Source organism: Nelusetta ayraudi, unplaced genomic scaffold (genome assembly GCF_046127955.1).
Source record: "Nelusetta ayraudi isolate G7.1 ecotype Tasmania unplaced genomic scaffold, CSIRO-AGI_Nayr_v1 ptg000006l, whole genome shotgun sequence".
Taxonomy (NCBI): Eukaryota; Metazoa; Chordata; class Actinopteri; order Tetraodontiformes; family Monacanthidae; genus Nelusetta; species Nelusetta ayraudi.
This window is the reverse complement of record NW_027466056.1, coordinates 4,666,553-4,693,657: the sequence shown is the minus strand read 5'-3', so window position 1 is coordinate 4,693,657 and position 27,105 is coordinate 4,666,553. Positions and strand designations below refer to the sequence as shown.

Here is a 27,105-nt window from a genome sequence, read left to right as displayed (position 1 = left end):
GAGATAGGACAGCAAAGTGCAATATAGGATAAGGTCACTATACATGGTGGGACAGGAAAGGGAAGGTGGTAGAGACTGACAATCACACAGCTCGAAAAGTGAAGTACATTCACACAAAAAGGAACGTAAGAACAAGACTTGCAACCAGAATTTCAAAAAATCTCTTCCCCCCCTTGAGCCGGCGAAATTAAAATCAGCGGAACGCCTCCCCCCATCAGCCGTTTGTCCAGCACCACTTGAGCCAATTTGACTTGCAGAGCACAGACGCGGATGCAAGCGCGTCTGGAGACCCGATGAATATGGAGGACCCCCGCAAAACAAAGTCGCCGGAGCTGCTTTGAACCGGCTGAACTGAAACGACGGCTGACTCAGGGCCTCGCTCGTGGCTTCACCGGCTTACATTCCATATAGAGCTGTACGAAAATAGAAACATTAATTGGGTAACAATGTACAGAAAAGCTCATCTCTGAACATACAAACACGTGGCGTGTACAGGAGGGGTGGACTGCTCGACAGGGCGTTAAAGCAATAAAGCACGATAAATTGGTGGAGGGAAAGAAAACAACACAAAAACAAAATGTCCCGTCGCCAGCTCCTCCAGGTTGTTTTGAACTCATCCCCCATGCCTCCGTCCATGGCATTAATTTTACATGCTTCCAGCAAGGAGAGTGGTGCTCCATCAGGGGTCATCAGCAGCCGTCCTTGATCATCCATTTTTCAGCATCGCTCCGTGTACGACATGCAAGCAGTGAACGGAGCGTCACAACATATGGAGAAAGAGATCCATCTTTCCGAGGCCTTGGGAACGACTCAACCTTTTCTCCGGTACTTTTTCTTCTTAGGCCATTTTTATTTTCAGAAATTAGATGGAATGACTCCAGTGAAAGAAAACATACCTTTCTGCGGGTGTTTTGGGGATCAGGAGAGAATTTGTTTCTTTTTTTTTTTTTTGTTGCCGGCAGTCAATGGATACCGGACGGCCTTCGTGCCAACAAAAAAATATTTGGGGTTTACCCACATGGGTATAGTATTGAATACAGGTTCTTTCTATTTAGATGGTTAGTATTTTCGAAACTGCTAAATTACATCTTTGGAGCCAAAAGCCAGTTTACCAAATGCTTCAATAAAGTAGGAGAATTTGAATGATTGCGGCAGATTTGGGGAAAGGAGGTTTTTAAGATGAAAGTTTAGCAAGTACACTTTATTTTAGCTCATGTCCTGTTAAAACTGATGGATATTAAGCTGATGAGAACCACATTTCCCAACTTGGTTGAGGGGAAAAGTGTTGTCCTCTAATGACAGACGTTGAATGCTGGTTACATGGTTTGCATTTCTGGAAACGCAAAGTGTGGCGACGCCACACATGTAATTTCATTCTAGTTGCCCGACATAAATTATACAATGTTGGCAATCCAAAAGGTCTTTCTAGCTTCTAACCACACGACAAGCCTTTGTGCTAAGCTATAAAAAGAGGGGGTGGGGTGGGGGGGGTGGCTATAGGTTTTTTTTTTATGCATTAACAAACAGAAATGGGGATTCAACCTAAAAATTGTTGTACAAAAGCCGGTTATATCAAAGGCAGACTGGCAGAAAAGTTTACCTTAGTCATGGCTACAATAGTGCCGCGTTACTGGTTGTTTGTTGGCATGGTTCAGGTTTGTCTGCCTTCTGAAATGAGCAACTTTGTGCAAAAGGCCCAACTGAAGAATCAATTAAAGCCAATGTGCAGCAAATGTTTGTGTCCTAAAAGAAAAAAAGTATATGGCATATGGCTGTCAAGAATAGAAAGCGCCGACAGTAATCCGTTTATGTTGTGCCACACATGTGCTGGTGGGGGAGGGTGGATGGGATTAGCTTGTTTAGTAATGGCATGATTAGAATGGTATGCATTGATGTGGTCCCTGTACATTTCATGTGCACTGATGCAACTGAACATGAACACTTAAAACATTTTTGGTATTCTACCGTGAACAGCATCGCTGGGTAAGCAAAGTATTGTGGACAGGAAAAAAAAAAAAAATCTCATTGTTTGAACCAACAATAGACCACTGTTAAACCAAGACAGTCAATATTTTAGCGGGCAGCCAACTGCCCTTGACACAAACTTAATACTCAGCCACTACAAACAGACTTGTGAGCTCGTCGACTCGCTGTGAAAATCCAAACAACTCGAAGAGGAATATAGAAGGGACGATAATAAAATGTTACTATATTAGAAAGGAGAAAAATATTCTAGGGGGTACAACTAAAACTAATGTGCTACAAAAGGAACAGTGGTAAAAGTTTTTTTTTTTGTCTTATCACGCCAAGGAACTCGCTAGCTCCTTGTGTGGCCTTGTCACGGATAAAAGTTGAAAAGACGATGAAGGGAACTCTGAAACTGTGTCTCTTTATGCCGCACCCTTTCTAAGGAAGGCACTATGGGTGCTTCGCAGACAAAAAAAAGTCCCATAAAACAAAACTCTACAAGTTCGACAGTGTCACCTGGAGCTGTTTGCTGCCACCCCCCTCGAAAAGAAAGTCATGACCTAGACGGATCCCTTCGCCTGAAGCAAAATCTTCCACACCGATAATCAGGGCAGAAATAAAGTTCCTCCAAATTTCCACAATTGTGAATCCAACGCAAATTATTAAAAAAAAAAATTAAAAAAAAATGTAGCTTGGCGCAGAGACCGGGCCGGCGGGGGCCCGCCGTCGACAAACTAGAGGTAGAGGTAACTGACCCAGTAGACTATGTTGAAAAGCAAGAAAGAGGTGGGGAAAAAGACCCGGGAGTAGGAATCCAACTCCCGAATGTTGACGTGGACCCGACCTTTCCTCCAGCCGCCCTCTTTGCACTCCTCGTAGCAGCAGAAGAAGCTTGTGCAGTCCTTCCCATCCAGGCACTCGTACAGGCAGTTGTCCTCGTAGTCGTTCCAGAACAGGGAGTTGCCCACGGGCATCATGGGCCGCGGGCTGTGCACCATGCTGAAGGTGGAGTACGCCTGCCGCGGGAGAGGGAGAGGGTGAGAAGAAGCCAATGTGTCCCGTTTTACGTTGGCGACCTCGGAGTCAGTAGCTTTTACGTTAGCCCACACTCTGTTCCCTTTTGGTTTTCATCATAATTTTAATACTAATGCAATCCGAAAAACTGTCACACATAAACCGGCAGAGAATAAATCTACGCTGACATTACCAGCAGACGACTGACACAAGCTAAGTGGCTAAGAGATAGCCACTTAGCCATCCCTGATGGCCAGAATCAAAACAAACACAGTGTCAAATTGAAATAGGAAAACAATAACCAGGACATCCGGAACCTTACCTGAACCCTGAAGCTAATGCAAAACAGTCAAAAAACAAAAACAAAAAAAAAAACGAAGCTTGGCGGCTCAGCTGAGGGCAAGAGACAAAAAGCGGGTTAAAACCCTGGACTGAGTCGAAATCGAAGAAGTTCAAGTTGTAAAACTCGATACGAGCAGTGTGAGAGAAAAAAGATAAAGCAGGGATTATTGACTCTGTTTCAATGCAGCAAAAAAGTCAATGCTGTTCAGAGTAGTGAGAGGTTTTTGTTCCTGAAATCTGGTTCACATGTTTGTTTAAGCCCCCTTGAACAGATCTGTGCCATTTGAAAACCTTTCCATATTCACATTAACGGAGCTATTTTTTCTTTCTTCTTTCTCTCTTTCTTTTTTTTAACACACCCATGCTGAATAATTACCTTAGAAAAAAATGGAGCTGGACTGGCGCTTCCCTCTGGGTTACATGCCACTACTGTAGTGATGCAGATGAGTAAGTGGGTGGGTGGGTGGCACAAGGAGGCGACATGCAGCCTAAGTGGGAAAAATTGGCTTCTGGACTTGGCCAGAAATGCAAAAGAAGACACTAAACACAACGAGAACCAAACGCTAAACCTTCGATTTTTTTTTGTCAATGCTTTGAGCCAATCGGCTTGCGAACGCCGAGAACAAAATGTGAAGTGGGTGGGGGGACGAGATGGGCTGCGAGTGGGAAAAAGTGCAGCGGCGGTGGCTGACTCGCGGTGCCTACGCGGTCGGTGCAGCCTTGACGGCGCCCACGCACGGTGTCGGGCGCTCGCGCTGGAGCGATTCATAGAAAAAGAAGAAGCGCTGTCCACTGCACGTGTGCAGCCACGGAGGCAGAGAAACGCACGTTTCAGCAAGCCTTGTGCATTACTTCTATACATGCTGACATATATATCTACACACACACATATATACATATATATATATATGTGTATATATATATACACACACACATATATATATATATATATAATATATATATATATATGTGTATATGTGTATATATATGTGTATATATATACACACACACATATATATATATGTGTATATGTGTATATATATGTTTATATATATATACACACACACACATATATATATAATATATATATATATAATATATATGTATATATGTGTATATGTGTATATATATGTGCATATATATACACACACATAAATATATATATATATGTGTGTGTGTATATATATGTGCATATATATACACACACATAAATATATATATTATATATATATATATGTGTGTGTGTATATATATGTGCATATATATACACACACATAAATATATATATGCCTATATTTATAGGCAAAAATAAGGCTTGTTTCAGCATTTTGTTGAGAGAAGATATCATGCAAATTTGTATCTAAGGTTTTTTGAAGTTGTGTGCACATTGAACAATTCATCCATATACATGTGGACATGTGGCACATATAGGTATATATATGCATATACGGTACAATTTAATTTCCTAAAGGCCGTCATGACGTGAGACACCAATCGCCAGCCTTTCCAGCCAACCCGTTCCCTCGCCGCTAACTTCAGCGTGACACGCGCACCGTGAATTCTTCCCACCCAATTCCTCGAGTGAGTAAACACTCTGAAACATTCTGAAAGCTGTGGCACTTTCATCTCAGAGCCTCGCCTCCTTTGTCCGGGCGGGGATGCAGCCGCCACTCTGAGCAATCCCACGGGGAGCTGCGGGGGTCTTGAGGGCTCCCGGTTGTTGCTATGGCTTCAATGAGACCCGAGTCCCTTTCGACCAGATGTGATGCTTTCCACGCAAGACTTTCATTACGTGCTGGCTGGGAGGGTGGGAAGTGTGGGTGGGAAGTGTGTGTGTGTGTGGGGGGGGGCTGCCTTCAGTCGCGCCACCTTAGATACAGCAGGCAGTATTTGATTGGCCGGCCTCGGGGTGAATTTTCACCACATATAGTGCCTGAATATTGACGTATCCACGACAGACGTTAGCTTTTGTAAAAAAAAAACAAACAAAAGTATTTCTGCCTCTAGTTTTGCTTCTACAAGGAGCCTGTGTCTGGTCTTTAGTACTGTGTGGAATGATTAGATGATTATATGGCACCATCATTCATGTAGGATAAAGACTTAAAGGTCCAGTGTGTAAAATTTGGACTGATTTACAATTTCTATATTTGTAAAAGTTTCATATACTGCCCATAAATACATTAATAAAAGTGTACACTTGCAGTACAGTAAAAGAAATTTGGTTGTCCTACCCATAGAACGGTTCATATTTACAAATAAGAACATATATTGAGCAAGGGTCTGGTTCCTAGTTAGTTGGCCGCCTGAAAGTGCGTTTGGTTTTTAGGGTGAACGCTCGCGTCCTCAAATCAACCAACGAAGCAGAAGGTGGACGAGGTATCCTGGTTTGTGTGCACTGTTCACTGGCACGGTTGGGAGGGGGAGGGTGAGCGCTGCAATCTAAAGTTTAACCACTTGATGTCGCCGTTTCTTCTCAAAATCTCCAAATATTACACACTTTAACAACCTTTAAGGATTAAGATGGCTGTGGTCTCACATTTCTGAGTGGAACCTTGTTTGAGGGGACCTATACTGTGGCACGCCACCAGGGGCCCCCCCTAAGATTTGATTTTACTTTTGCACATTGTCTGTTCAGTCGCTAACAACATCACAGTCAGCGGTTATTTGCACAAAGTACTGACGGAAAACGGCGACTCTGCACATACAACGATGACACACTGGTTTTCACGATGAACATACCATTCTCCGCGTCTTGGGGGGAGGCCGGCGGACGCTGTAGGAGTAATAGTTGAGCATGGCGTACTCGATCATGGCGGCGAAGACGAACAGGAAGCAGACGGTGACAAAGAGGTCCATGGCCGTCACGTAGGAGACCCGTGGCAGCGAGTTCCTGGCCACCGAACTCAAGGTGGTCATGGTCAACACAGTGGTGATACCTGGAGGGGGGAAGGAGGTTGAGGTGAGAGGGGAGAGGGTTGGTGTTTAGCAAGTGATGCGGCAAACGCAAGAGCAAAAAGTCAGAGCGGACAGGAATTCCCGATGGGTATCCACTGCGTTCCGGGTGGCCGGTCACGACCCGGATTACCCGTGTGGGCATATGGAAAGCGGGTGGGTCAGGCCAGTCTCGCTGGGGACGTTAAACCGGACCTGCTGGAAGGCCGGAATAATTAAAACCAAATTTCCTTTTCCGTACTGCTTTGCCTCCCTGGTCGATCAGAACTTGAGGAACCATGCCAGGGTTAGGGTTAGGCTGCTTGACTCAAATGCGACCTCTGTGTCTTAAGAGGCTCCAAAGGCCCGAGGCGCAATTCTGGCCACGTGTCTGCAAAGGCGATGAGCTCATTTAAGCTCGTCGAGCAGCTGGTTAACTGAGAAAAAGAAGCAACAACTGTGGAATGTTGCTCCTGAAGGTGGCCAATGGGAAACAGTCAGTCAGAGCAGACTTTTGCTACTTTCAAATGTAGGTATCCTTTAAAAATGTTCCCAAAGGAGCCTTTTTTACTTCACTTTTAGATCCACCATGCTGCTGTTTCATCTCTCGGGCTAATTGAGGAGAGATCACGGCTTCAGTCTTTTTCATTTCTATCCCCGAGCCCTCCACATTTGACATTTTAGTTTTTTCTGCAGGAGACCTATTGTTCGGCCCGGCTCCCAGGTCCTCAATCTGCAACTACTGAGTCATTTTGATCTTTCGTTTGTTTTCCTTCATCACCTGAAGGACTCTCTGGATATTAGAAGCTTGCGATGGAGCCTCCTCAGGCCGCTTCACTGAGCGGCCGCCGTCTCATCACCGTGCCTCAGCTCTGCCGTGTCTTTAAGTGCTGCGTCTTTCTGCTGCACTTTATTAATGACCTCAGCCACCACTCGCAAACAATCTGAGGGGCTCCTTGCGGACAGGTTGGCAAATTTGATTCTTTCCAGGCATTTTCTGGGACGTGTCCAAGAAAGCGTATTTGGAGTTTATGTTTATTCAAACCAAAACAACCAGCGTGTGACCTCAGCGCTTTAAAATGAAAAGAACTAAATGGCGGCAGACTGAGACAGACCAAATTGAAAAAGCAATACAATTAACAAAGAAACTGAACAAGCAGGAGTAGAAATTTACAACACTGCAAGACATCAAAATCTATATATTCTTTCTCTTTCGCCCCAGAAGTGTCTCTCCTCTTATGCACGCTCTGAATTTGCGAGTTAAAAGTGCAGAATTTAATTTCTCTAGAAAATGCAACCCAAGGCAGTGATTTCAGGTTAAGCAGTGCAATAAAGACAACAAGACATCGACTGTATTTTTTTAAAACACGTCACTGGGAAGGCTAAGTACAGCAAGATCCATCACTCTGCCTCTGGCCTGGGGTTTTATGAACCATACTAAACAAGACAGGAGATTTGAGGGTAACACGTGCTAGCTAGGGTAACCCTAGGTAAAATATGAACTTTTCTGCAACAAAATAAAAGATGCATATCAAGTCAAAGAAAACAAATGGGCAGTCTATGATGGCACATCTTAAGCGCTGCTAATGTCAAAACAAACACACCCTGCAGTTGCTAGAAGTGCACTGAGGGCTGCTGCATTTGACGCAAACCGTTGAAACGCAACCGTGCGGCGCAAGAAGAAGAAGAAGACGAAGACCTTTATTGATCCCACGATGGGGAAATTTGCAATGACGCTCCTGAGGGTCTTGGACGGGTGAACGCAGTGACGACATCCGAAGTGTCCAATCTCCGAAGTGTCGAAGTTTGGCCGTGTTGCCTGTTAGCATGAAAGCGGTGACGCGACCACCAGTCCCCTCCCCCCCCCCCCCCCCCCCCCTTTGGGGCATCGACGACCGCTGGGACACTCACTCAGCTCTGGTGAGCTTGCCCCTCCTCTCCTCACTGCACCCACCCCTTTCATCCCTCTCTCCCACGTCTTTCATGGCAGAGCGTGCCACTGTTTTTGTCTGCCGTTTCCATGGAGACGAGTTGCTCCCGTCTATTTCCAGCTACCTCCTCTGGTGGAGAGCTCGTCTAGAACCCCCCCTAAGTCCCCCACCACACACACACAATATCTGCTCATTAGGTTTGAGCACCGGACTAGGTAGACGAACAGCCGGCCCCCCCACCATAACTAAACCAGAACTATCAAGTCAAACGCTGCTGGAGCACTGTCGAGGAAAAGCTCAACGAACAACAAAAAACGGAACAAAAACACGCTGCTTTGAATTTTCACTTTTTCCCTGACACAAGCTGTGCGCACAATTTGCAGGGTGGGGGTTTGGGGCGCATTTCCACACAAGGTCATTTGTCAGCTTTGTGTGTGAAAATTCAGGATGACTAATTGGGTGATTCTGGCTTGTGCCAGCCGTCTGAATGAGTCCGAAAAGCCTCGCGCCGAGACAGAGCACGTCGATAAATAAATAAAAAATGGAACCGTCACACACGAGTGAGAAAAGCGACCGTGCATATGCCCACTGTGCAAAGTAAATATGCTGCCGATGTCCGCAAAGTGCTCAACACTTCCGATGTCGGAATCAATGTTTGAACACGCATTTGGATGTCCAACTGTTTGAGGAATGGAGCGCCAGGAGGATGGAGATCATTAGCAGTTTATAATGTAAATAACGCGCTGCAACATGTTTAAATTGTTATGCTGTTGCATGTCCTTAACTATCAGTTAGTTAAGGATATGCTTGAACAATCAGTTTCTATAGCCCCTTTCCCACTGGCCTAATGTAGTCCAGCTATTAATCGGCATTTGGTGGCACTGGGAAAAGCTCACCGAGCTGCGCCTAAACGCGCCAAACAACCCGGCAAGGGACCTGGGCTGAAATCGGTTCTGATCGGCTTGCAGTGGAAAAGGGAGACCTGTATTTGTCAACAGACAAATACAGTATAGAGCTTATTAAATTCATACGGTTAGGTACTATTTATATTCTCGTGACCAGTTAACTAGTAAACTATTTCTCATCATAACCTCCAAGCGCGTGTTTTAATTTCCTTAACCTTTCAGGACACGGAATGCGAATTAATCCTTTCAATTACAGCTTTTGCAATGCAGCGTTGTTGTTGTGCGTGTTAGCCCTGTTTGATGCATTAACTTGTTTAATTGAGGGAAGATAAACAAAAAAAAAGCCAGTCAGAGGATTTCGACAAACCGTACATCCGCACGCGTGAGAATAAAACATTTCTAAAAATATCCGTTTGATTCATCAGAGAGACGAGCTTGTTAGCGTGAAGCTCACATCCCTCGCAGCCACGAAACCTGCTACTGTCTGTCTGCATCGGGATGTTTGTTCGGAGATCACAGCGGCCCATGAATATGCACGCCAAGGCAAAGTCGGCGGAAGCGAAAGCTGATATTATGCGGTGGGGGCAACCGAGGGGAAATAAATCAAAAAGGGGAAAAAAAAAGACTTGTTTTTTTGGGGGAAAGCCACGGAGGCGGTTCCCTTCCCGTTCTTCCGCCTGCTTGCGTGGCGCAACGAAACATAAAACAAAACAAACAAACACAAAAAACACGATCACGCACCCGTGTTTGGCGGTAATTATGTTGATGCTTTCAAATTAGAGCGCAAGTGACTCGGGATGAGAAAGCTCTGCGTGGGAACCTCGGCCTAATCTGATTGAAGAGGCCTTGGCTGGAGGGACGTCTGTAATGTATAAAATCAGTCGGAGGGCCACACAAGGGCTCCTTTTGGGACGGAGATAAGAGCACGCTGTGCTGTCACCGCGTAAGAGGGAAACCACAAAAGCATGAAAAACATCCTCGGTCGTGAAGAGAGCGTCCGGTTTAGATCTCGCTCATCACGTCCGGAGCTCAGCCTCCGCTATCGCCTCTCATCTCAGACCTAATGCATTCTGGGTAGAGATTCCCGCAGAGGAGCTCTGCCAGTCTTCCCGTCTTGGGCTGACGTATTGACAGTGACGGGGCGTTTGAGCATCAGCACGAGAGCCGTGTTTGGAGGAATAAACAACGCGGCGAGCGGGATAAATGCGTGGGCGTCCTTTTTCATTCTCGTCGCATTTATGACGGATAACAAGTTCTACGAGAAGAGAAAGAGCTTCCCCTGCAGTTTCACGAATGAAAGCGCTCCCCTGGGCAGTTTTAAATTTTATTGGCCGGGATACATGCGACCGCTTTCTATTTAGTACGGAGGTAAGCCGCAGTATGGCTGCACGATTAATCGTAAAAGAAAAACAAAATTTGCAATGTCGATTCATACCCGCAACAATCTAATTTCTAAACGGCGACAATCCTGTCACAGTTTTTTTCATTGGGGACATCACGCTGCACGAAAACAAGCGCTTCTCAATGACAATGCCAGAAAGCACCACGTGATGCAGAGCCGAATCCGGTGGCGGGAGGGGAAAAACGTCTACCGCGTGAAAAACGTAATGTCGTGAGAGAATCGTGATCTCCATTCTACCCACCCCAAAAAACATTGTGATTGTCTTTTTTCAGCATTGTGCAGCCCAATTCTGCAGTATTCAATTACATCACCAGAAAACGATTCTTGACACTGTTGACGTCTTGTTGGAGATAATCGCAAACTTCATAAACTACATGTTGGACTGGGGTGGGGGTGGGTGGGGGGGTTTAGATCACCTAAGTGATTCCCGAGTTCGGCACTGATTCTGCTCTCCGCTCCTTCAGGGCAGGGATTGAATGCAGAAGACTAATTTTACATCCTTCGGGATGTGACAATTGGTGGGGCTTTAACTTTTACCTTTAACGTTCAGACTCCACGGATGGTGACCAAGATAATCCAGTCAAAACTATGCCAATCAGCCTTGCCAGCCGCCAAATCCTGCGCCTTGCTGCCTGCCTCCCCGGAGCATGTGGTACCAAAGGGCCTGTTGAGTTAAGCAGGTGAGACCAATTTGCACCCCCACCCTTTCGCGCCAGGCTGCAAAAATACCTCGGTGCAGGGAACATGTGCCTCGTGCAACAACTAGAGCAGCAGACATCTCAAAAGATGTAGATGGGCGTAACTCTCGGGATCGAAAGAGTGACGCCCGGTTGAGTCGGTGATGTACGTTCTGACCGAATCAGGTGACCCGTGGTGGGTCGAGGCAGATGACATTAAGATGTCGAGCTCGGGGAGTGAGTCACCAGGACGGAGAGGACCCGGACTAGGACATTGAACACGACACCTTGCTGACTTCAGCATCCTAAAACCTAAGGAAAGATTTTGAGAAAATGTGAGGTCAATTGAACACTCTAAATTGTCCGTCGGTGTGCACGTGAGTATGAATGGTTGTTTGTCTTTGTTTGTCTCTATGTGGCCCTGCGATGAACTGGCGACTTGTCCAGGGTGTCCCCTGCCTTCGCCCTAAGACAGCTGGGATAGGCTCCAGCAGACCCCCGTGACCCTGAGCTCAGGAATAAGCGGGTATGGAAAATGAGATGAACATTAACACAAGTTCCCATTGGTCTCTACAATTACAAGAAGCACTCCAAGTGGTGGCCATTTGGTGTATGGCGAACTACTGCTTGGGCAGTAGTGTCCAATGGGATTGCTGCACATGCATTTTCCAATTTCTTGTCAAAGGGCCACAAATAGTAGGAGAAGTCGTTTTGCCAGTATTATCGTAATTTGACCAAACTTCAAAAGAAGCTTCGATATGTATAGAAGTACTTTTGCAAATAAGATATTTATACAAGTGTCTCTTTTCCTGATGTGTATATACAGTATGTTATTTTGGCTGCCTCTGTATTGCTCATCTCCGTCAAGAGCCGCCAGGGCTGCAGAGACGGAGCTCCGCCAGGAATTAGCTCCGTCCCCTCGGGCCTGAGTGACAGCTCTTTGGAAACACCACCTGGAACAGGTTGGCGTGGCGTCAAGGGATGCCGTGTTTTGGGGACGACAAGGGAGGGACGACAAGGGAGGGAGGGGGAGGGAGGGGGAGGGCCCACGCCCACCCATCCATCCTCCCGCCTCCCTCCCCCGCGGGCTTGACGCCTCCTCCCACTGGTTGGCCCCGCCACTCCCGCCTTGTTCCCCTTATCTACCCGCTTCCTCTTTCAGCCCCAGGACCGAGGCCGAGCGCCGACGGAGGCTAAATGACTTTCTGTCACCGAGCCAAAATGTTGATGTTTATCTGGACGGAAGGCGAGAACCCGGCGTCTCGGACCCTTCGCCGACCTGTTGTCTGACGAGGATCAGGCGCTCCTACGGCGGCGCCCACGCGGCGTAAAGCCTTGAATGCCTTCCCTCGCGACGGAGAAGGAGAAAGAGAGAGAGAGGGGGAGAGAGAGAGCGAGACGGGCGTGCGGCACAGTGTGATGGAGATTAAATAACAGCAGCGGCTGCGGAATGCTTTGAAACGAGGCCGTATTTGTCATCCGACGGCGTAAAAAAAGAGGGAACAAAAACGAGGAGGCGAGCTAAATCAAGATGAAGCGACGCCGATGCATCTTCATCTGCTCGTTTACGGGACGTTTGACGGATTAAAAATAATTACAATAATTGTTCCGCCGCCGCGTTGTCGTTACAGCCAAATATCAGCGGCTCCAACGAGGCGCCCTGAAAATAAAACCCGCGCCGTCTCCATCTCGTCTGCTCTCAGATGCCGCGGCTGTCATGTTGACAGCTTTCATCAAGCTGGAAGGCCACGTAAAAAAACAAAAAAATAGAAAACAACACGAAAAACAAAACAGAGCCGCAGACTCCCATTATGATCGGCTTGCAGCTCAAGAGGAAAAGGCCTCATTTGGCCCCACGCCTGTCTGAATAATAACTTGGGCTTATTATTGAATTTGATAGAACATGAGACGACTTCATTGTTGGGCCACGGGTGAAGTTTTCTCCTCCGGGCTTGATGAACGAACAGAGACGAATGTGAGCTTTCATTACACCATTATTACCGCCGAGACGCTGCTGATGACCTTCGGCGATATTGGCTGAATGTGGCGGGGGGGGGTGGGGCGGGATGAACGGAAGGGCTGAAGCGGCGTCCGGGCGTGAGGTGGCGGGCAGGTTGGAGAAATTAGCTCGTTTCGGAGGGTCAAGTGCGACCCGTTGGAACTTAATTCGTTTTTGGTGTCGCACGAGTGAGGCGCATCGCTCTGCTGGAGGGCTGCCAGAGTCAGAGGCAACCCATCAACCCAACGCATCCATCTTGAAAAGCTCCCAACAGTCACTGGACGCCACGAACAATCACCTGCCTTTGCAGAGAAAGAGGCTTTGAGGGGTTTCAGCTGAGCTGCTCTGAGAAACCACAAAAGAAGAGCAGCATAAAGAAAGAGAGGAGCAGGAAGAAGAAGAAGCTATGACCAGGAAGCATCCTGGGTGAATACACAGAGCGCCGACTTGCACTCTTGGGAGCATCGCAAATTGAAAAAATGGCAGCGATGGAAGGTGGTTGATAATGGGAAAACGCTCAGCCAGAAGCGACAACAGATTTTAGAGACTGGTCAGCTAAACTGCCACGTCCCTCACTTGCTCTGTTCGAAGTCAGTAGGTTGGTCTGATTAGTGGAAAACCATCTGCCCATTTTTAGGTGAGACTAAAGACGGAGGAGTATTTCGCTGGCTGTTCATGTCTTTTTTTCTTATGAACTAGCAGCAGCAGCAGCAGCAGCAGCAGCAGCAGCAGCAGAAGCAGCAGCAGAAGCAGCAGCAGCAGTCCCTCCGCCGACACCAGAGTCAAGTTTGACAACTTGGCTCTCTTGACACTCACAGATGGCTCACATGTCAACCATTTCGGGCTGAGGAAGCTCCCGTCTAATTAATAACAACCCCCCCCACCCAGCCCCCAAACCTCCCCCACCCCCATCGATAGAGTGATGTTAGTGTATTAGGCTGAAGTTCACCTCTAATTAAACATTGCACACAACTCAAACTTTGGCCCCCGAGGCGGCGGCAGGAGCTCAGCCCGTCTGCCTGGAATCTCACCAACATGGTCGGTCAGTTTTCATAAATTTTACATCCGAATCACAGCAACCAGGAATGTGGATCCTCAGTTCAAAAAGTAGTTTCGTTTTTGCGGTTTCCTCAGTTCTGATGAAACATGGAGGGTTTGTTTTTTTTTTTGGGGGGGGGGGGGGGGGGCAGTTCACAGTAACTTCCAGCTCATGCAGAGAAAAGGACAAACAAAACATCAACATTAACGACAAAACAAGCAGCGACATGCGACACAGGGACGACGCAGCAGAGAAGGAACAGAAAGCGCTGACACGTGAAGCCAGGGGGCGCCGGCGTCGGCAGCGCGTACGTACCTAGCGCCGTCCTGGCGGGCGTGGCGTCGCTCTTGATCCAGAAGGAGACCCAGGAGAGGACGACAGTGAGGATGCAGGGGATGTAGGTCTGGATGGTGAAGTAGCCCATCCGCCTGCTCAGGTCGAAGTAAACCGTCATCAGCACGTAGTCACCTGCCGAGACAGAGGAAGCCTTAAGCATTAAATTAACACCGCTATTGTACGTACAATAGTGGCCTTTTTTAAAACGTGAGTAAAGCTCAAAATCCTTACAATATTTTTTATTTCCATGCATTGGGAACACTGCACATTATATTTTACTTCAAAACATGAAGAAAATTTTTTTAATATTTTAATTACTGTACAGAAAATGAAGGAAAAAATTATATTGGGCTGTTCAAAAAAAAATAGCAGTGTCTGTTTTTCATTACAAACTCAAATATTTACTCAATTAACTGAAAAAATATCTCCCTGGAGCTGATCATTGGCTGAGTCTTTGCCATTCTGGCTATTGTTCGATCCATTTGAGTGGTCGTCTTCCGTTTTCTTCTACGTCTCTCTGGTTTGGCTTTCCATTTTAACCCTTTAGGCGCCATGGTCGCAAAATTGCAACAAGCGTCATTGCTAAATTAAACAGGCCATAGCGGCACATATGGTGCTGAAAGTAGTTTCCACTTTACACCAGGAGATGGCAGACACATGCGGCTTCAATCTGAGCAGCATTTGTGGGGGTGTTTATATTCAGATTTCGGGATTTCGGAGTATAAATAGAGAGAAAGCCCGCCTCAGTCGAGGAGACGAGGAAGTGGTTGTAGTGGGAGCGGAGAGAGAGAGAGAGAGAGAGAGAGAGAGAGAAAGACAGTGAATTTTACCGAGAATACATTGCAGAGAGGTTTATCCATTGACGAAGTACTTCGTCAAGTAATGTCTGACTCAGATTCTGAAGAGGAATATTCAAACTCTGACGATGATGTTCAGTCGTCCCGTGAGAGCGAGTCTGCCCGTGCGTCTTTACGTGACATGGTGGGGGAAGCAGGAGTGCTCAAAACACCGCTAATGGTGACGGAGGGCGCAGTGAGTTAGTGATCGACGTGGTAGAAGCTGTGGGAGGAAACGCCCAGCCAGTGCCGGTGGAGGCAGCAGGGATGTTCGCTGTCACCCTGTAAATTACAGTGATGATGGCTGAGTCTGTTTGAGATATGTGGAAAATGATCAAAAGTGGATAAAACACTTTGATGAGCCTGTGGGGTATTGTGGAGACAGGGATCTGACATACACATACCTGACATCTGACATAATACAAAAACAAACAAACAAAAATTTACTCCTTTCACAAAGTTTGGGTCATACTGAAGATTTTTCTCGATTACAGTATGGCTTTATCTCTAACCAATTTCAAGTCACAGCCATTTGAAATCTTGATATCAAAATTGAATATTTTCTCGAAAGAATTCTGGCGCTTAAAGGGTTAAAGCATTGGAGATCATTTTAGCTGAGCAGCCTGTCATTTTCTGCACTTCTTTGTATGTTTTCCCCTCTCCAATCAAGGTTTTAATTAAAGCACGCTGTTCTTCTGAACAATGTCTGGCACCACCCATCATCTCAGGTTTTCAGAGAGGATTGCGTGTACAACATGTGCTGGCTTCATCCTTAAATGAGGGCCACCTGAATGATACCTGATTATTCACATAATGAATGACCTCACTCATTAAACTCCACACTGCTATTATTTTGAACACGCCGCTTTCACTTAATTATTCAATTACACAGACTCAGGAGCATTCATATGATGAATGTTGGGTCAGTTGGTTTCTCTGACTCTACTACACCTACTGGTAAATCATTTGCCATGTAATAAAGCACTGTTCTTTTTTGTTATGCAGCTGCGGCGAGTTGCAAGGTGACCCTCGCTAATTTGTAAATTAAACCTTTGCATCGGCACAAACAGCGGACCGTCGTCCCTCCGGATCTGAAGCCGGCACTCCAGCTCCCGACTAATTAAAAGGTCTATTGTGCGGCCGTAGGCAACGGCGGCCCGATAAAACATTTTTTTTGTCGAGCTGTGAGGTTGCTGGATCATCACAAACACAATGACAGTCGTGTCTTCTCGTTGTTTTTTGTTTTGTTTTGTTTTTTGTTTTTTTGTTTTTCCGAAAGAAGACCGATAAGAATCTTGTTTTGTCGAACAAATAGGAAACTGAAGGGCGCCACCCCAGAGTCAGAGGACCGGGGACGGCTCCCCGAGGAGATCCCCAGTTCATTTGTTCTCAAGTTGTCTCAGGCAGAGCTCTTTTGTGCGGCGTCAGCTAAAATCTTGTCAAATCCCGCCGGTGCCGCCCACCCGAAAAACATGACCAGCGTGTTCAGTTCCGCCGCCGATGGCTCCAAGAAAAAGTCCTGCCACCGCTTCAAGCTCATCTCCGACTGACAGACGAAGATGAGCTCGGGGTGGGCGGAAAGGAGGACGCAACGCTGACAAAGGGCTGAAAAATAAGTGGACAAGGAGCGGCGGAGGAGATTAAAATTCACACGTCACAAGTGCAGCAGCAGAAATGACAAGCGAGGAGGGAAAAAAAAGACACTAATGGGGCCTCGGGAAATGGAGGCCATCCCTCCGACTCCGGAGGGAAGGGCGTGTGGATGGCGACAGGGCCGCTTCCTGTTCCAACTCCCCCCTAATGGCACAGCTACCAGGCGGCCCGCTCGTTACTGGGAGCCCGGCTGGAAGCAGCAGCGGCGGCGGCGGCGTTTGATGAACAAAGACCGTCGTCGCGAAAACCTCCGACAAAGTTTCCGCTCCTCACCCGAGCAGCGAATCCGGTGCGACGGAGGAGCGGAATCATCAGAGGTGATGATGTGCTGCTGCTGCTGCTGCTGCTGCTGCTGCTGCTGCTGCTGCTGCTGCTTGCCTGCCTGGCATTTCCGATTAAAAGAGATAAGAAAAAAAAAGGAAAGGGATGTCGGGTTGAATAAAACATCTGTAGGCAGGGGATCCGTTGACCTCCATCAGCCACCAAATCCCGCCTCTTTTCCTCGGCATTAAAGCGGATGAGTCGGATCTGCCGGAGCAGGTGTCTTCCGACTGTTTCCAGCCTCGCGCTGCGATTCACTCTGGATCTGCTGACTGATAATGAACAAACGCTACATGAAGCTAAACGTCTGGTCACAGCGTCACTGAAGGACGTGAATAATGATACGTGGTGTTGCGTTGGGCCTTCCCGTGGGCTTGGACAGAGTGGATGGGGGTGTCCCGGTGCCCTTTGTGACGTCACAAAAGGCACTAAAACGAGCTCACTGTGTCGCAACTGGACTCTTGTTGTCGTGCCGGCGCGCTCGAGCACCTTTCGCGCACTCATTTCCTCATTAATTCAATAGAGAGTGGCTGGGAGGGAGAGGGGAAATAAAGAAACAGGACAGGTTAAAAATAAACCGGCAGGCTTGAGATTCAGATGTTTACCGCGGCGGCGGCGGCAGGTCTCAGTGGGCCTCGACTCCGCTGCGCTGAAACACTGACCACGCTGCAAAGCAAACAAACCGTGTCCGGCTGAGGAGACCTGAGGGGGGGGGGGGGGGGGGCACAGCTGCTCTGAGCCCCGGCGAGGCACGCGGCTGGAAAAGCAAAAAGACCTCTTTTTCAGTTTTCATTTTATTTTTTGACGGTGGTGTCTAGATTATGGTGGAGCCTTTTATGTATTTTAATTTATTTTCGACAGGTTGCGCAGCAGCGTGTGGCTTATTGCGAGGAGGCACGTCTCTCTTGGCACTTCCTGGTTTTCATGTTTTGTTTTGTTTTGATTTTTTGGGGGTGGGGGGAAGTCAGCCAGACAGTAGCCATTCTTTAAAACTCCACCGGTTAAAACTCCCAGTGTGGAGCGGCACAAAGCTCCTCGGTGTTTATATGCTCGGGCGGAATACTCATGAGCCCGCCCTCCACCCGTCGCCTCGTCTGTCTGTCTGTTTTTTCTTCTTCTTTCTTTTTTTTTTATATTTATACCCCGCCTCCGCCCTCCTTTTCATACGGTCCTCTCCGCCGGAGAATGCAGCGAAAGTGTCGTCGCAAATGTTTTGACACATTTCCGTGTATAATTTATTTTGGCAAAAATATTGAGCAGAACTAGGTTTGGTCTTTGGCATCAGCACATTGTTTTTTGTTTTTTTTTGGGGGGGGAGGGGGCGGGGCAGTGAGCTAAACAGTTCCCCCACATTTGATGGGTGGCTGGAATGGGCGGGGGTGGAGCACTGGGGTTTAAGGTGTTGCTGAAATGAATTTCCTTGAGGGATGGAGGTGAAGAGGGCCAGGGAGGGAGGAAGGGAAGAGGAGGAGCGGCTTGGTTTGAGTATTTTCTCACAGAGGTTTATTGATCCTGGTCTGCGCTCTGAAGATAATAAGATTTCTCGTTTGATGAAAAATAAACAACTCTCAAAGGTTGGGCCTTAAAATTGCAGCTCCTGCCTCGCAGCCACGTAATCCATGGCTCGTTTTGTTGGGTTTTTTTGTTTGTTTTATTTACTTGTTATTAGGCGGCATTAGGCTACGCCGAGTCTCAATTATCCCTGCTGCATTCCAAGGCCCCGTCCCATTTCTCATTTTTAGCCTTTCCCCCCCGGCACTGAACCACAGCATACAATGTTTTATATGCCATGTAATCTGGAGTTTATTATTATTATTATTATTATTATTATTATTATTATTATTATTATTATTATTATTATTATTATTTAACCCCCTGCTTCTGGCACCAGCCAATTGAATGTGCTTTGACAGAAAGTCATGTTTGGTCCACTGGTTTAATTTAAGGAGACGTAAACGCCAGCTGGAAATCTGTGCTTTTATACTAACATATTCATTCATGGTGTTCATTTTAAATAAACAAAAAAATCTCAACTACAGTTCATTTCATGCATACATAATCGTGAACTTGGCTTCTACATAACTTAGCATTTAATCCCATGAACTGCGTATAACGGTCTACCATTTGACAAGGCTGCCGCTGTAATTCATCAGAACCTTCGCATTAACCTACTGCATGAACACAAAACAGTTTTTCGTACACACAAAAATAGCCCAGGAACCTAAACAATCAAACACAAGGGAACAACAGGCTGCGGTGCCGGACGCCATTTTGTTCGCTAGTTTGCTAGTCACGTATGTTCATACTTCGACATTTTCATACATAGCACACATTTAGCTCACAGAACACGTCACCGGGAACTCGCGCTAGCTTATAAACATTTGGAATCCCACGAAAAGTGAGTAACCTGGGAATAATGCAAACATGATGTGGAAATCGGAAAAGCCAACGCCTCCAGCCCGTTTTCCGTGTACAAGCTACGGGCATTCTTTTGCTTTTGTGTGTTTCTCTGCAATCTTAACATAAACCAAACGGAGCAAACAAAAATAACACAGTTGCAATGACCCAAAATGTAAAAATTATAACATCCAAAAATATACACTAATTATTATTTATTATTATTTTGTGAGTATCGAGCTCCAGCTTGGATTGAAGATGTTTTAAAAGGGCAACTCTTCACACGGAGGGAATTTGTCCAGGAAAATCAGCACATTCAACCTGTTTTTGTCAGCCTGCCAATGCTCAAATATAAACAGCAATTACAGCAACACTTCCAGGCCAGCTCACAACACCCAACAGCGCTGTTTAAGCTGATCTTTTGTCAGGCGCAGTCAGCTGGAACCAGCTAGTGGATGCGCGATCCGGAGTCGCGACTGTCAGCAGATTTTGCCGCAAGATACTTTTCACCTGCCAGAAACATCCCGTGTGTTTGTGTAGGAATGTAGGGAACAAGAGAAATGCAGCAGCACCTTCGAAGTTCATCATGATGTAAATTAATGGTACGTATTTTTTATTCTTAGCCCGGTATGTAATCATCATTGAAGGGAGTGTTAAAAAAATAAATAAATGACAAATGAGACACTAATGTTCTTGAACAGCCTGAGGTTGGGATGTGCGGGCCTGCCGTCACGTTTGAGCTCCTCGGCAGAAAATTAGTTCTGCCCGGACTGCAGCGGGGGTCTGGGAAAACAACGTTTACACAACCAAGGACGCGTCTCACCACTCACCTTTATGCTTCGTTTTGATGAGGAACAAAGATGTCGGGACAAACACGACGCTCAACCGAATGTTCCCAATGGGACACAGGCAACAAGTGAAAGGAAAAGGCTCATTCAAGATAAACGCTGTCCGCGAGATCAGTCTCGTCCAATATCAACGGATAGAATATCGTCATGGACATGATTTAGCCATCAGCCGATAGTTTGTGGCAGAAATTCTGTTGCTGTAGCTGAACAGTATACACATTTTCCTCTCAAAATATGGAAAAGTGAGGCTGTAACTGTACACTGCCAGCTAATGCTGAGCATAAGAATAAGTTTATAAATACGTTTATAATAAAAAATAATAAATATGTACACAGTCAACCAAAATAATGCTTACACACATCAGGAAAAGAAAAATTGATATAAATATTTAACTTGTATAAGTACTTCTTTTCCTAAACAATAGCGTTACGCTCATAAGTGTAGCATCAACAAGTACTGAGATAACAAACGTTCCCAAGCAGTCAATGGCCATCACTTTGAGCACCTCTTCTAATTGTAAAGGCCAAGTATAACTTGTATTGATCTTGTTATGTCTGAACAAATTTAGTATTGAATTATTTATGCCAGTTTTTCTTTTCCTGATGAGTGTCTACATTATTTTGATTGACTTTGTACAATTAGCACATGTTTGAGCGCGAACATTTTCCCTTATAGCAAAAGCACATAGGATCCTCTTGGAAGACCAGCCCGATAACAAAGGTTACATATGTAACCACGGTTATGTGAGCGATTGGATCACTCCAATATATGGTTTCTATGATAAATGAATTCCCTACCGAGCGGACTTACCGATGATTCCCGTGCAAAGTACAGGAAGTGACGCGCGAGTGGGTGGAGACCACGCGGCACTACCACATCCTTCTACCCTTTCCGAGGCACAATTGATCTCGGCAACCAGATTGGAGTGATCTAATCGCTCACATAACCGTGGTTGCATAGGTAACCTTTGTTATGTAGCGCTATATTGGATCATTCCAATATATGAACTACCAGATCAGTCAATGATCCATCAACAAGAATGAAGAGCTCAAGCCCTCCCTGTGGGAACGGCCTGCTCCCGGTCCAACTCATAAGGAGGAACCCACCATCTCTGACTGAGCAGAAGCAACCTCCAGGACAGCTTGTTCCAACGATTCTCAGGGACAACATTGACACGGTAGAACCTGGTGAAGGTACAAGCGAGTTCCGACCGCACCAAGACGTGCCGGTCTTCCAGGTACAGTATAGAAGAAAACGTTGTAGAGCCAGGCGCATTGCCCTGAGCTCCAGAACGTTGATGTGATGGAGAGACCATTGGTGATCCCATTCTAGAAAGGAGCGGGTACGCCAACAAGCCAGAGTGAGTACACAGGTCCTCGTCACCGAAAGACAAAGGCGACTGTGGTGCCGTGGATGTACCAGAATGGGATACTAGCCACCGCCCTTGCTCTCTTGGCGGCAAGGGAGGTGATCTCCAGCTGGAGAACCACCCATTTCGCAGGATCGGACACAGAAGTAACCTGATTGCCCCAGAAAGGTAGTGGCCGACAACGAAATTTGGAGTTTGTACTCCCTTAGGACTGTCCAACACCCAAGGGGACCCCACTCGCTCCTCTCAGATTGCCATTTGAGCCTGGGAGAAGCGGCTGAAGTCGACTGGCAGTCAGGGTCACTGCCTGGGGCCCGGATTCTTCCTTGTGGACTGGCCATGGCCAGAGAAAGGGCCTCCATGCCGTTCAGTCTTGTGCTGTTTCCCTTGTCCCTGGGCACCATGCCCACATCCCTGAGACTGAGCTTGGGGATGGGACCAGGTCTTGGACCGGGGCTGGCAGTGCTGAAAAACGACCGGACCAAGCGCAGACTCTCCGTCTGACGAAGTATGTCATCCACCCCTCTCCCGAAGGTGATGCCTGGCGTGAAAGGTAGCTCACAGAAAGCCTTTCTCACATGACAGGGCAGATTCTTAGACTGGCTCACCCAAAGATGACGGCGAGATGAAACCACTGACGCCACCGCCTGGCCATTGGCCCATATCAATTCGGACTGCAGAAGACCAAGCAGTCTGAATACCTCCATTGCGTCGTCAATCTGGCTCTGGCTGCCAGCTGTGAGTGTAGGGACCGCGTGCGCCAAGTAGGAGCTGAGGAGCATGGAGCATATTAAGGCAAGCCATGGTAGCAAGGATACTAAAGGTGCCGCTCAGGAGCTGGTCGCTGCTACCTATGATCTCAGCATCATTGAGGAAGGTAGCTGCCACCACGTGATCCATAGCAGGGTATGCTTCAATCCCCATGGAGTCCTGGTTGGCCATTTTTGCCGACGGAGTAGTCTCCCTTGAGGGCGGAAGTGCTCAAGTGTGTCCAGCTCTTCTTCTCTATGGTGCTTGGAAGCCGGAACACCTATGGCCGCTGGAGGAGATTCCTGGTGGGTACGTCCCACACGAAGCGGTAAACCCCCACCCCTATGGGGCACCTTCCAAAAATCCACCGGGTGAGGGGAGGTGTTGCAGCGTCGCAGACGGCGGAAGGTGATCGTCACTGGAGCAGAGGGTTTTGAGAACTGGAAATATATTCTATGTTCTCTCGCCGGGCCATGCACATCCTATCTCCAAGTAGGTAGCAGGCCTGGCAGCACATGGAATCTATGGATTATATATATGTATGTATATATATATATATATATATATATATATATATATACATATATATATATATATATATATATATCGATATGTAATATTTCACACCGTAATGACACACCGCTTCTTAGCCCTTGGCTTTATACTGGGTGAAGGAGCACAGGACAGAATGAATGTGTGCTTGGTGACTGAAGGGGGTCTGTAGACTGAGTCAATCTCATGTGGTGTGTGCCCACTGGGAGAGGTACTGCAGTAGCCCGGTGAATAGGGAAGGGTTTTTTTTTAGCCTTAACTCAACAAAAACACAGACAAAACCCTGGGTTCAAAGGTTGAAAAAGGCAAAAGCCAATCGAGCCAGGGCGACAAGGGAGGCAACTCTATAGAGGGGCCAGCTAGAAAGCTAGCTAGCTGCTCCGAACGAGTATAGCTTCCCACGGTAAACACAGAGCTCTTACCAAAGCGTCCACTCAAGAAGCTGCTGAGGAAAGAAAAAATGATGTGGGATTGACAATGTGCTTGCGTGGGTTCTGCCCACTCGCGTGTCACTTCAGGTACTTTGCACAGGAATCATCGGCAAGTCTGCTTGGTAGCTCCGCCAAGTGGAGGGAATTATCATATATTGGAGTGATCAAATATAGCGCTACATAACCACCAACAGCAGGAGCAGAAAGAAGGGGGAATGGAGTGAATAATGAAATTTCCCCTTAAGTCTTTAATCTCAATGATTAATGCTGGAGGAGAGAGCTATTTGCCGCCACACCTGAGGGGAATACTTATTGATGAGAAGGGATTCAAGGATTCGCGACGCAGATGTTACTGACAAGACACTTGAGTTTTATTCCAAGTGGCTCTGACCTCACCCTGAGGGCGGCACTGTAGGTGCTTCCAGCCAGGGGATGGAGTGAAGACGCTCCTACCTGCCGTCGTCGCCAGCACGTCCGTGGTGTTCCTCAGCCCCATGAAGTCAAACTGGTAGAGCCTCCAGTACTTCTGGTCCGAAGTAGCCACCGAGTTCTGCCCCCACTTGTACACAATCTCGTCTCGCGGGTAGCCGTCTAAGATAAAAGAATGAAATAAAATAAAAAATACACACCAACATTGAGTTTAGAGTCAGAAATAACATGATGAAAAAGATTTTGCGAGTGAATGTGTTATCAATGAATCATGGAGATTTGGAAAGGCTCTGTACGGAGATTTGTCTTTTTTTTTTTTTTTTAGTGTAGAGAAAATTCGAGTGGCATGACTCAAACATTAATAGGCTTGTGAGTGTGAAATTACAGGCTGTACATCGTCCATATACGCCTCTAGCGTTACACTCCAGTGATGTGTGAAGCGCCCGGCGATGGCCAGGCCAAGTGGGGGAGAATGACCCACTCAAAACACTCTAGAGCCGGACCCACTCTGTAGCCTGCTGACCCCGGACGTGTCTGGCATTACAGGAAACCGGAGCCCAAGTGAAGCTTGTCAGAGAAATTGCCCGACAAGACACGATGTTCGCTCGACGATCGAAAAGCCAGTGCGAGTGATAGTGAGGTATTGGGGACAAGCCAAATACCAGTGTGGACGGTGTTATTATGTTACCATTTTTTCACATGGAGTACTTGAACGGCATTCGCATCGCACTGGATCTTCTCTGAAAGCCTGCTCTATCGCAACGCTATAACGTCCTCACCCCAGGCCACCAGAGGGAGCCCCTATTGCTACAAAGACAGAGGTCACGGTGTGTCGTTGAACTCTGACGTCCCAGACAGTCGCTGGTGAAAAAGCAACAGCTTTACAGTCGGCGCTTAATGATGTGCGTCATCATCATCACACAGAAGCTATGTGCTTAAGAAAGAAAAAAAGACCCAGGGCAACTGCTCACTTCACCATCTGCACCTCCTTTACATGCTCTTTGCAGACTGCGGTCAGGGAGAGTCACGCTACATCAGAGAGAAATAAAAGCACCAGCTTCAAATGCAGCTTTCTCCGCTGATTGCACAGCACGGACGAGTTTACCTCCACAGTTGCTATGGAATATGTACTCGCTGTTGGTGGTCGCTAGAATTTCCAATGACCTCGCTCCAAAAAGAGAAAAAAAAGCCCCTTAAGCCAGCGACGACCACTCAAGCCTCCGTCCACGTGTTGACCTGCTTGCTTTATATTCTACCTGACGTGTCATTTCTGCTCGATGAAGTTTGGGTCCATTACCGGGAGGCTTGATAGAGATGCCGCCGGAAAGGTATTTTCTTATCAAGACAGGAATGACTTCAGACGTTAATGTGTTATTTATATGCTATTTGTACCGAGCGGTTTGGTTTCAGTCGCGCCGAAATGCGGGAGATCCACTTTGCGGCGTTGAGGCTAATCTCTCCGCCGTTTAAGAAACAGGTTCCTGGGCAGCTGCGGTGATAGGATCAAACCGCCCTCACCCACTAATTGCCCATAAGAGCAGGTAGTGAGCTGTCGAATCATTTCTCTTGCTAGCTGATTGACAGGGTGCCGGACGGGTCCACCAGACTGAGCTACATCCTGGCATTTAATCACAAGGAAACATAATTGGCATTTTCAATTTGCTACAGAACAAAGATACAAAACTTTTCAGAAATACTGACTGAATGACTGGAGGGCACGAGCAGATACGAGGCATGACTGGTACGAAGCATACCTCCATCACCGTCATCGTCACAATGCTAGGCAGCTAACTAGCACGGGCCAAAATGATAAAAAAGAGACTCAAAACAGCATAAAATCAAGCAAGAGTCGACACTTTAAAATTTGACTGATTTGAGAGTGGTACTTATCAAAAGGTGTTTACACAGCATGCTGGTGTCCTGATCAGGTAATGGAAGCGGTGAACTAGAGTGAACAGGCAGCTTTGATTTAGTGGGTCTGAAGTCCTCGCCGGTAATGATCCAGAGAGATTAAAGTCTTCATTCAAGGTGTTCATGTTCTGGAAAAATGGGTCATTACTGCAAATCTTAGCGCAAACATGCCCAGGGCACAGGCGTAATGGAGACCCATTTCCAATCAATAGCGTTTAGTATTTGCACTGATGTGCCGCGTGGTGTCTTCACACAAAGGACAAAGACTAAATGCGCCTTTCGAAAATAGGTAACTGATTGAGCGGAGTGAGAGCAGAATGGTGGCACATTTCTTCCCAAATGAAATCAAAGCGTCGGAAAGCTGTCGGCTCCAACGAGATGAGCTGTCAAAGGAGAGCAAACGTGATCCCCAGCGCTTTTTAGGTAGTGAGTAACTTAATAAGGTGCAGGTTAATGGGGCAATAAACACTTTCAGGACACCGGTGCGGCTAACGGGGATAATCTTCTTTTCACTGTGGCCGACACAATGGAGACGTTTATGGGTCATTGCTGCCGTCCCATCATTGAAATTTCTTCGCCCAGTCCACACGCGCGATGGCTGCCGATTGTCAAACCCCACGATAAAATGATTAAAATGCCAGAGGGCCAGCACTATGCCCCGATGCCTTTAAATACCAAGTCGTCGCCAGGCACTCCCCGGATGAGCCAATTAACTTTTAGGGCCGATACAGATCACTTTTTGTCTTAAAATGAAGTTTGTTGTAAATGTAAGCACAACTTTTAATCTCGTCTTGACTCCCCTCATCACACGCGATATGAATATTTCAAGGTTCACAGGATTATAAATGCTGATCAAACTTATGGCCATTATCTTGCACAGTAAAGTCCGAGGCTGACTCACACCTTAACCTCTACCTGCACTGACTTCATCCTTTTCATCTCAGTCATCCATTACTTTTATGCTCTGCCTCAATTTTCCTGCCTCTCTGTAGTCTTCACTCAGAGACATTTGGTGACATCCAATCCGTAGAGGTACTAAAAATACTCTTTTCTCCCAGCTTACC

The 27,105-nt window shown here is 46.9% G+C and overlaps 1 protein-coding gene across 5 annotated transcripts in view; it reads right to left on the bottom strand.

The window, feature by feature from the left end:
- Positions 1-2,651: 2,651 nt before the first annotated feature.
- LOC142881865 (gamma-aminobutyric acid receptor subunit gamma-3-like) overlaps positions 2,652-27,105 on the bottom strand; it is a 65,608-nt gene continuing 41,154 nt past the window's right edge. For all 5 annotated transcript variants that reach the window (XM_076016298.1, XM_076016271.1, XM_076016289.1 and 2 more), the window contains 4 exons: positions 24,155-24,292; positions 14,524-14,676; positions 6,064-6,260; positions 2,652-2,984 (listed from right to left, as the gene is read on the bottom strand). In XM_076016298.1, the coding sequence (XP_075872413.1) occupies positions 2,703-2,984; positions 6,064-6,260; positions 14,524-14,676; positions 24,155-24,292 (770 nt within the window). In that variant the 3' untranslated portion in view covers positions 2,652-2,702. The remainder of the gene's footprint in view (positions 2,985-6,063; positions 6,261-14,523; positions 14,677-24,154; positions 24,293-27,105) is intronic.